The 10,377-nt window shown below is 41.8% G+C and overlaps 1 protein-coding gene across 4 annotated transcripts; it reads left to right on the top strand.

The window, feature by feature from the left end:
* The first annotated feature begins 3,685 nt into the window (after nucleotides 1-3,685).
* LOC109894768 (syntaxin-3-like) lies at nucleotides 3,686-10,230 on the top strand. Of its 4 annotated transcripts, XM_031828440.1 has the most exons (11): nucleotides 3,706-4,051; nucleotides 4,739-4,813; nucleotides 4,918-5,017; nucleotides 5,212-5,286; nucleotides 5,492-5,562; nucleotides 5,733-5,841; nucleotides 6,344-6,417; nucleotides 7,319-7,453; nucleotides 7,573-7,683; nucleotides 8,272-8,363; nucleotides 8,923-10,230. In XM_031828440.1, exons 1-10 carry the CDS (start codon nucleotides 4,022-4,024, stop codon nucleotides 8,347-8,349), a joined length of 858 nt encoding a protein of 285 aa, XP_031684300.1. In that variant the 5' UTR covers nucleotides 3,706-4,021; the 3' UTR covers nucleotides 8,350-8,363; nucleotides 8,923-10,230. The 4 variants fall into 4 exon arrangements, with proteins under 4 accessions (XP_020344047.1, XP_031684300.1, XP_031684299.1 ...); XM_020488458.2 differs by having other exon boundaries at nucleotides 3,686-4,051; nucleotides 8,272-10,230; XM_031828439.1 differs by lacking the exon at nucleotides 8,272-8,363 and having other exon boundaries at nucleotides 3,720-4,051.
* The last annotated feature ends 147 nt before the right edge of the window (nucleotides 10,231-10,377 follow it).

Genomic DNA, 10,377 nt, shown 5'->3' with positions numbered 1-10,377 from the left:
GGAAACCTACTGGAGGAATAAGAGCTAAGAGCTCATTTTCTATAACCTGTAAGGAACACAATATTTGTTAAATACTTAACAACCCAAATAGCATGTAGGTTCTGGCATGTAGGTCTCCCTTATGGGTGGGAAAAAATACGAAATGGGTGAGGGAAATGGGCAGGTTATATGAAAATAAGATAGTGTAGTATTTACTATAGTTTAAAAAAGTGTTTTTGCAGACTGGACTGTTTTGTGGAAACTACTGTACTATTTACTACAATTTGTTTTTTTGTGTGGATAATGCTGTAGTATTTACTATAGTATTCTACAGTATACTACAACATTCTATAGTAAGTACTACACATGCTCGAGGGATGCAACAGTGTGTAGTATAGTATTCTACTGTTTACTATGGAATTCCATAGTAAGTGCTGTAATATTCTATCATAAACTGTAGTTTTTTTTTCATGTGGGTGGGAAACCAGCCCTGTGAGTATATGGCCTTTCTCATATCTGTCCTTTTAATCTCTCCCTTGTTCTTTTAGAACCTAAACGGGTCTATGCGAAGGTCAAGGCCTTTCTCCCATGTCCTGGCCATTCTACCTGGTATAAACTGGGTGTCACGACTTCCGCCGAAGTCGGTCCCTCTCCTTGCTCGGGCGGCGTTCGGCGATGCGGTCTTCTAGCCATCGCCGCTCCACTTTTCATTGTCCATTTGTTTTGTCTTGTTTTCCCGCACACCTGGTTCACATTCCCTCCTCAGACTAAATGTATATTACCCTCTGTTTCCCCCATGTCTTTGTATGGAATTGTTCTTTGTGTAGGGTGTTGCGCTACAGGCTGGCTTGCGCTAGGTTTGTTTCTAACCTAGTTTTGTTTGTTTTGTTTAATCCGGTTAAATGTTACCATGGTTGTGCTTTGTGCTGCCTCGCCTGTGCCTTTGGGCCAGGGTGTATATTAAAGTTCTTCTGTTATCACCCATCTCTGCTCTCCTGCGCCTGGCTTCCCGGCACCCAGTTTCTCATCCCATTACACTGGGGTCCAAATGTGTTAAGCACTTCAAGGAAGAATTGGACTTTACATCCGCTGAGGTAAATTCAGACTTCTCTAAGGTTTTAGTCTACAGACCCATGTTCTCTCAGTTACTTAACCTTTATTTAGGCAAGAGAGTCCCATTGATACCAATGTCTCACTACATACTGTAGTGTACCTCTGTATCTCTACATGATATGCAGAATTACCAAAATTACCACCATAACTAACTCTCAAAGCAGCATGCTGTACAATTATTGTTGATGGAGATTCTTTATTGAGTCTGCTTTTTAGTCCAGGACTAGGCTTAATCTGTATCCAGGAACCCAAACCCATAGTACTCACCATTCAATTTGACCATCTAGATAAAAACCAGGTGGACAACAGTGTTCATGCCCCCCAACTCCCTCTGTCCTTATGCTTGATCTCTGTCTCTTTCATTCATTCATTCTCTCTCTCTCTCTCTCTCTCTCTCTCTCTCTCTCTCTCCTGTCTCTGTTTCTCTCTCTCTCACAGCCTCACCGCTACCTCTGGACTGATGGGTCCAGCATGGACTACTTTTCCTGGCTTCAGAAGCCCAAGCAACCATCCGGTGATGGAGAGTGCATGGAAATAATCTGGCAGAGGAAGCAAGAGAAGGCAGGGATAATGGGAGGGGAGAGAAGGGGTGATGGATGAAAGGGAGGGAGCAAGGGGGCAAGGGGGCAAGGGGAAGAGGGGACATGAAATGCTTTGAAATGACATTTGACATTTTAGTCATTTAGAAGACGCTTTTATCCAGAGCGACTTACAGGAGCAATTAGGTTTAAGTGCCTTGATCAAGGGCACATCAACAGATTTTTCACTTAGTCAGCTCTGGGTTTTAAACCAACTCTCTTAACCTCTAAGCTACCATCTGCACCAAATCCAGTATGCTGATGTATTCAGAATTGTGTTAACTATTGTGGAAAAGGGAGTGGGAGGTTTTTGATTTGAAGTATGACAAATCTCACAAGTTTTGTATTATATAACTCAGCGACCATGTGGTTAGAGTGACTGTCCTGAACTTGGAAGGTTGGGGGTTCGATCCCAGCCCGAGTCATACCAAAAGGGGCCAGATTCCTCTCTGCTTGGCACTCAGCATTAAAGAGAAGGATTCGGGGTAAGGCCCTGCGATAGACTAGTGTCCAGGCGGTGTACTTGTATTAAACAAAACATCAAAAGCCTCATGGTACAGAAACAGTAGATAGGCTCATGCAGTTCTGGCTTGGACAAGGTTACTTGGCTAATTATATAGCTCAAAAAGGGACTAATAATGAATAAAAAATAACTTGTTTGTTTTGTCTACGTCTCAGTCCAAGGGGGATGGAATGATAAGTCGTGCAGCCAAACCAATTACTTTCTGTGTGCCTTGAAACCTGAGGAAAGAGAGGAACCGAATGGAGGGGATGGTGGAAAAAGGGAGTGGGAGGTTTATCATTTAATGTAGATGACAGATGAGCAGTATAGCAGTATATACTACCTGTCAGATATGCTTTGCATTACAGCTTTCTCAAACATCACGACCCCAGGACCCTGTAAAATGTTAGAGAAAACCCACTGCTCAAAGACTAAGCCTTTGCTAAAAGTTCTCACCGTCACAGTCAGTTTCAGTCCGCCTAAAGATTTAATGAAACAACTCATTGTGTTAGAAACTTCTAAACACATTGCATTTGAGCAGTGGTGGAAAAAGGACCCAATTCTCATACTTGAGTAAAAGTACAAATTTACTGTAAAAGAAAATGACTAGAGTAAAAGTGAAAGTCACCCAGTAAAATTCTACTTGAGTAAAAGTCTAAAAGTATTTGGTTTTAAATGTACTTAAGATTCAAAAGTATAAATCATTTATAATGTCTTATATTAAGCAACATGATTTTTTTTCTTTATTTTCTTTAAGGATAGCCATGGGCACAGTTCAACATTTCAACATGTGTGTTTAGTGAGTCTGCCAGATCAGAGGCAGTAGGGATGACCAGGGATGTTCTCTTGATAAGTGTGTGAATTAGACACTTTTCCTGTCCTACTAAGCATTCAAAATGTAAGGAGTATTTCTGGGTGTCGGGGGAAATGAAAGGAGAAAAAAGTACATTATTTTCTTTAGGAATGTAGTGGAGTAAAAGTATGTTGTTAAAAATATAAATAGTAAAGTAAAGTACAGATACCCCAGAAAACGACATAAGTAGTACTTTACACCACTGCATTTGAGAATCCTATCTAGGCCTATTGTCAGAAAACAGTGTAACCTAATCTATTTTCAGGGGGAATTGTGTTGATGAAATGCTGCTTCACTTGTTTGTACTATGAAACACTGCGCATTGCTTGACTAGCAAATAAAAAAGGAATACAAAAATATCTTCATGAATCAATAATCGTTGCATGACTTTCTTTTGTTGACCTGGCCTTATTTAGCAACCAGATGGGGACAAGGGGTCAATACATAACAATACAGCCTCATCTTATTTATAGATGGACAACCCACTGGGTGGACTTGACAGATTTAGAATTTAACCTACTACCTTTCCATTCGGTGCCCTGTTTGAGTAGTGTGCCCAAAACAGAGAGCATGCGTGATATTTACTTTGCATACGTTTTTACGCATGCTATTGATCAGAGAGAGAGAAAGAGAGAGAGAAAGAGAGATTAATCTCCCTCTACACAACTGTTACTCTAATCCTCCTTGAGAGGATAGGCTTAGTAAAACTACAGGTTGGAAACACTGCTGCAGCCATATTGAACAGACATTTTGTAAAAAATAAAAAATAAACGATTTATTTGATTTTATTTGATTACCATATTCTAATGACTATTTAGTCTACTGAGTATTTTTACAACTAACTTTGAAACTTATTTTCGGACAAATCAATGGATTAATCAGTAGGCTAATAAATTGTAATGGTCTCATTTGGTAAACGTTTAATTAGTGGTTGTAGATTAGAATATCTATTTTTGATAGTTTAGAGATTGTGACAGTGGCAACACAGTTTTGAAGATGAAGGACCGACTGGAACAGTTGAAGGCGGTAAGCTTAGTCTTTATACACTTGTTCATGTTTTCCTGGCCTTGCTTGCTATTAGCTTAACATATAACCGTTGATAATCATATAGAATGATATAATAGGGATGGGGGACGTATCTGATTAACTCGTTTGTTTTTGGGGAAGTATCTGATTTAAATCGTTTTCTTTTTGCGCACTAGATGCGGTTGGTTGAGGTTGAGCGGTTTGACCACAACGTTCGATCAACTGTTGATCCCATTTTCAGGCCTAGAAAAGCAGAAATAGTCTAGTTGAATATTGCGCTAATAAACATTAGAGTATTAAGTTATTATTGGAAGTAGGTAGGCCTAATTGTGGTGTGATATTTAGGCTGTGCACTTGTTTATTGGTGGTGCGTTACAAATGGAGGTGGGTGGGTAGAGAGAGGGGAACAGAAGGGTCGATTAAGGAAATATGAAAGGATTGTTTCCCCCTCATTTCCTCCACTTCTTCCAAGGTCTCAAGGTCATCGATGTAGGCTATTCATTGTAGCCTATGTGCACCGCAAGTCTTAATGGGTCTGGTTTAAAAAATGTTTTTTATAGTGTATTCAAATCACATTGTTTCACTGACGTAGGAACCGCTAAAAAGACTGTGAGTGTCATTATCTCATCACAAACGCACCACCACAACAACTCTGCTGGCTCTGTGTGTGTGTGTGTGTGTCAACAGAAAAGTGATGTGGCTGGGGACGATGTGGAGGTTCCCGTGGAGAACCAAGCCTTTATGGATGACTTCTTCGCCCAGGTATTTTCTGCCATACTCCTGATGTGTGTGTGTGTGTAGGTGTTCGCAAATACTGTGTGCGTGTGTGTTCACCGGTGTGCCATCATTGCCCGTCTCGGTCTCAGATTGAGGAGATTCGCAGCAGCATCGATAAAATAGATGAGAGTGTGGCGCAAGCAAAGAAGCTGTACTCGACCATCCTCTCCGCCCCTACATCAGAGCAGAGTAAACATCATCATTCAATCCCCCTCTCTCTCTCTCTCTCCTTCACTCTCTCGCTCTTCGTCTCTTTGTTATCTCACCCCCTTTCATTTCCATTCCATATTTTTCCGTCCTTTGTGGCTTGTTGATACTTCTATGTTACAACCTCTCTCTCTCTCTCTCTTTTTCTTCTTCTTCTCTTTCTCTGTCTTCACCAGAGACGCAAGATGACTTGGAGGCGGTCACCAACGACATCAAGAAAGCAGCCGGCACCGCTCGCAACAAACTAAAGAGTAAGTCCTTCCTGTCCCTTTAAATATTAAACGCACCATATCTTACCCCACAGTCTTTCTGACGACCAACATAAATGTATAAATGTAGCTTTCCTGTCAAGATCATGTGTGTTTCTTCATTGCCCATGGACAGGCAAACCCATGGTAGTTATTGTTGTCGATGGCCGTAGTCATGGTAACGGGTGCCTGTTCCCATCCCTGGCAGGTATCGAGAAGCAACTTGAGACAAACACAGAGGAACGGTCGTCAGCAGACATGAGGATCCGGAAGTCCCAGGTAACCCTTTAAAAAACAACCTAACCTCAACCAGATCCTTTAACCCTATCGGTTTCAACGTCAATCATGTCCCCATCATTTTTCCTGTTGGAGACCAGGGTTGGAGACTCGGGTTTCATTTCCACTGGTTACCATAACAACCTCTTTACCCATCTCCACCTTTTCCCCAGCATGCCATCCTGGCCAAGAAGTTTGTGGAGGTGATGACCAAGTACAACGAGGCTCAGACGGACTTTAGAGACAAGAGCAAAGGCCGCATCGCCCGGCAGCTGGAGATCAGTGAGTCTGATGCCAGTCGTAGAGACAAGATACCTGGTATAACTAGGGCCAGGGTTTTTGTTCCTGGACAAGTCAATTGTCAGGAAAAAAATCCAGGCCCAAGTTGCATTAAGTTGAAGACGGGAGTGCATGTTTCAACCTATCACAGACAGACTCAAGCCAATACAGTGCTCTTTACCAGTTAAAATACTTGGAAAATCCTTTCAAATACTTTGAGTGTTTGCTTGAATCTGCCTGGAGTTGGACAGGATTGCAGTTTTGTTAATTTTCTTTTCTGGTTTATTAAGCCAGGCAAGCGGAAACGGACACAGATAAAGTATTTGAAGTATTTGTTTTAAGTATTTGAAACCCAGATCTACTTTTGATGGTATGTATTAGTTTATTCTATGCCAGCATTAAGGGCCTATTATATGTTGTTAAACTTTCATTAAGCCTTTTAAACATGTTAATAATCCTTTCATACATGTTATTAACGCTTTTCTATGAAATCTCCATTCCACAGCGGGAAAAACAACAACCGACGAGGAGCTGGAGGAGATGTTGGAAGGAGGGAACGCAGCCGTCTTCACCGCAGGGGTAATTCTGTGTGTGTGTGTGTGTGTGTGTGTAACCGATGTGAAATGGCTAGCTAGTTAGCGTTGGTACGCGCTAATAGCGTTTCAATCGGTGACGTCACTTGCTCTGAGACCTTGAAGTAGTGGTTCCCCTTGCTCTGCAAGGGCCGCAGCTTTTGTGGAGCGATGGGTAACGATGCTTCGTGGGTGGCTGTTGTTGATGTGTGCAGAGGGTCCCTGGTTCACGCCCGGGTATGGGCGAGGGGACGGTCTAAAGTTATACTGTTACATGTACAAGAGGGAAAGCTTGTGTGTGTGTGTGTGTACAAGCGAGAAAGCTTGTGTGTGTGTACAAGCGAGAATGTCTGTGATTGTGTGTGTACAAGCGAGAAAGCTTGTGAGTGTGTGTGTACAAGCGAGAATGTGTGTGTGTGTGTGTGTGTGTGTGTGTGTGTGTGTGTGTGTGTGTGTGTGTGTGTGTGTGTGTGTGTGTGTGTGTGTGTGTGTACAAGCGAGAATGCTTGTGAGTGTGGGTGTGTACAAGCAAAAATGATTGTGAGTCTATGTATGTTCGTGCATGCTTGCGAGTGTGGGTGTTAAACCGTTGTGTGTATACTCTCCTATGTGTGTGTTAAACCGTTGTGTATATCTTCTCCTATGTGTGTGTTAAACCGTTGTGTGTATACTCTCCTATGTGTGTGTTAAACCGTTGTGTATATCTTCTCCTATGTGTGTGTTAAACCGTTGTGTATATCTTCTCCTATGTGTGTGTGTTAAACCGTTGTGTATATCCTCTCCTATGTGTGTGTGTTAAACCGTTGTGTGTATACTGTCCTATGTGTGTGTTAAACCGTTGTGTATATCTTCTCCTATGTGTGTGTGTGTTAAACCGTTGTGTATATCTTCTCGTATGTGTTTTGTAGATCATGGAGTCGGGTATATCAAAGCAGGCGTTGAATGAGATTGAGGCGCGGCACAAAGACATTGTGAGGCTGGAGAGCAGCATCAAAGAGCTTCATGACATGTTCGTGGACATTGCTATGCTGGTGGAGAACCAGGTAACCCTTCACACCTTTTAGTGTGCATCCCACACTATTCCCTACATAGTACACTGCTTTTGACCACTGTTTGTGTGTGCGCCTCTCCCAACACTCCGCTCTGCCCACCCCCTTCAAAGGGCGGTATGATTGACAAGATTGAGAGCAACATGGACCAATCGGTGGGCTTCGTAGAGCGGGCGGTTGCCGACACCAAAAAAGCTGCCAAATTTCAGCAGGAGGCCCGTAGGGTGAGTGGGGCTGAAACCATAGAATTAGAATGAGGGTCGGTTGATGATGCCATAATAGGTGATTCTATTTCTACGGCTGAAATGTCCTTTTTATAGGTCCACTTCAGTCCGGACCCTAGACCTATTACCTATCACCTTGGTTCATACAGGTGAAGGGATACATTGGCGTTTGTCCCAAATGGCACCCTATTACCTTCATAGTGCATTGCCTTTGAAAGTACTGCACTATACAGGAAAGTACTGCACTATATAGGGAAAAGGGTGCCATTTGGGACGCACCCTAAATCTACTGTCTTGCTAAAGGGGGTTCAGCATTCTCACTGATGAAAAGAATCATCTCTGAAAACTTCAGAACCTGCAATGCCACATTTAGTTTCGAAATACTTATCTTGGCTTATGTTTTCTCTCTATGCTCAGGTCAATTTTCCCTTTCGTTTTTCTGAGGTTTCTCTCGTTCTGTTTCTTCTCTCCCTTCCCTTCATTGTTTCTTTATATTTCTTCCTCCTCCACTTCCTCCTCTGTGTCCTCTTCCTCTCTCGCATCCTCTGTCTTTTTTTGACTGTTTCGTTCTGTCTTCCGCCCCTTTAGAAGCAGATGATGATCATGTGTTGCTGTGTCATTCTCTGTGTCATCGGAGGGTCCTTTCTCTACAGCTTTATCAAATAGGAAATACCGTCCGGGTAAAGCTGGTTGTAAAACTGAGATGTGTTCAAAACTCAAAACGTACACTTTTAAATCATGTATTGATGCAGAAGGATGTCAGCCTGGTCACAAATGTGTTTGTACTCTTGCAAACTCCATTCCTGTCCCTGTCAAGCCAAACATGTGTGGCATGACGATGAGTGACAAGGAGTTGGCATGATAGCACAAACAGGCTGGCACTCAGGCTAAAAGGATGCAGATGTGCATAAAAGATTTCCAGGTGTGATCAGGGCCTGTATTTATAAAGCCTTTCAAAGTGTGAGTGCAGATCTGGGATCAGTTTAACATTTTAGATCACAATGAATAAGATTACATGGACAGGCGGGGCAGGATCCTAGATCAGCACTCCTTACTCTGAGATGCTTTATGAATATGGAACCAGATTAGATAACGTTAGATCCAGGTTATTCTTAGTCTTTGTCCCACATGGCACCCTATTCCCTTTGTAGTACATAGGGAATAGGGTGCCATTTGGGATGTAGACTTAGGCTGTATTATTGGCCTCAATGTGATAATCACCTGTGACTCTGGCCTCAGGTGAAGTTGAAGAGGAGTGTCCCAGATTACCCCCAGTCTAACCTGGGTGGATGGATCAACAGTGGACACTGTCTGTCAAGAGATACATTCAGCGCTACTCAGAGGAGATACACCTCAGTCCGGCTAAAGGCCTTCCACCCTACATTGTCTTTCGTCTTCTCTCTCTCTCTTTCCTTCCATCATTTTCTCTCTCTCTCTCTCACACACACACACACACTCTCTCCCTCTTTTCCCTCTCTCTCTCGTTCTTTTTTTAAGGCATGCTTCCCCCCACAGATCCTTTTCCCACTTCAAGGATTTGTGTCAATTAGCTTTGGTAGTGTGCTTTTTTAATAACCTAGGCGGAGACAGGTGAACGTTAACACTGTGTAATCATGTCAGTAACCTAAAGATATTGGTAAACAAAGTAATATGAAGATAAAACGATGATTAAAAAAACTATACAATTTCTCACTGCCCTGACAGCGAGTAATCAAAAGGACCCCAAAAGGGCACGCTTTTATGTTGTTATTGTATTATTGTGTGTTGAAGTTATTGCATAATATTTCACCCACGCATTTCATTTTTATCCTACATGTGTATCGATGCATGTACCACCAGGGGGCATGCCTGTGTCAAACTGTCACATGCACTCTCTCTAGGAATGATGTGTATAAACCCTGGATGACTGTCAGGGGGCGCTGTATTGAAGCCACCGTGCAGCCATTTTGGTAATCCTCCTCAAGCGTTAAAAATATTTTGGAAGCAATAGAAATGGATTTGTTAATGTCTACAATCGTTTTTGACACATTTTCTTTTTTAAATTAAATACACTTTAATGCATACTTTTAAATGCTATTATGTGAGCTAAACATTTATTTTTTTTATATGGGGAGAGTACTTATGTTACTGTCACCACTACATAAAAACAACAACTTAAATACATGTAATTTTGTCCTTGAAATACCGTAGAATTCCATTCATTCCTATGGAGGACTGCGCCTTCAAGGGAATGCCAATATGGCCGACCGGTGGCTTCAAAGCATTTCATTGGCCAATACATAGCATCAACAGTCCAGGGTTTATTTATGTAAGTCATTTCTCTATCCTGTCTAATAATAGATAAGATAGTATTTTTGTTGTGATGTGAGCAAGCAAGCAGTATCAAGTGAATAGCCAATATATGTGTTTGTGTCTTCAGTCGCATACGTTTGTAGTGATTTTGTAGGCATTTATATGGAAAATGTTATCTGATCAAAATGTAAGGTCAGATTTCAGTTTTTGTAGCCTTTCCCGTCTGTTGACAAAGAATAAAATAAAAAAAGATTCGCCCTTTGCCAAGTGTTTTTATTTGTAAGTTTTCATTATTCAATTATTTTAAACTGCTTTGAAAAATAGAAAATAAAACGAAACGGATGGCCTTTGACATCTCTCGCCGTCTGTATATTGTTTAATTGGCAGGCCAAAGCCTCCAAT

The sequence above is a fragment of the Oncorhynchus kisutch genome, linkage group LG7 (genome assembly GCF_002021735.2).
Source record: "Oncorhynchus kisutch isolate 150728-3 linkage group LG7, Okis_V2, whole genome shotgun sequence".
Lineage (NCBI taxonomy): Eukaryota > Metazoa > Chordata > Actinopteri > Salmoniformes > Salmonidae > Oncorhynchus > Oncorhynchus kisutch.
Note: the sequence above shows the minus strand (reverse complement) of the source record. Positions and strands in the feature narration are given on the sequence as shown.

Excerpts from the sequence above, each read along its gene's own strand:
- LOC109894768 (XM_031828439.1), top strand. The coding sequence starts at position 4,022 with ATGAAGGACCGACTGGAACAGTTGAAGGCG. Across the intron at positions 4,814-4,917 it reads TGGATGACTTCTTCGCCCAG|ATTGAGGAGATTCGCAGCAG; the intron begins GTATTTTCTGCC and ends TCTCGGTCTCAG. Across the intron at positions 7,684-8,922 it reads TTCAGCAGGAGGCCCGTAGG|GTGAAGTTGAAGAGGAGTGT; the intron begins GTGAGTGGGGCT and ends CTCTGGCCTCAG.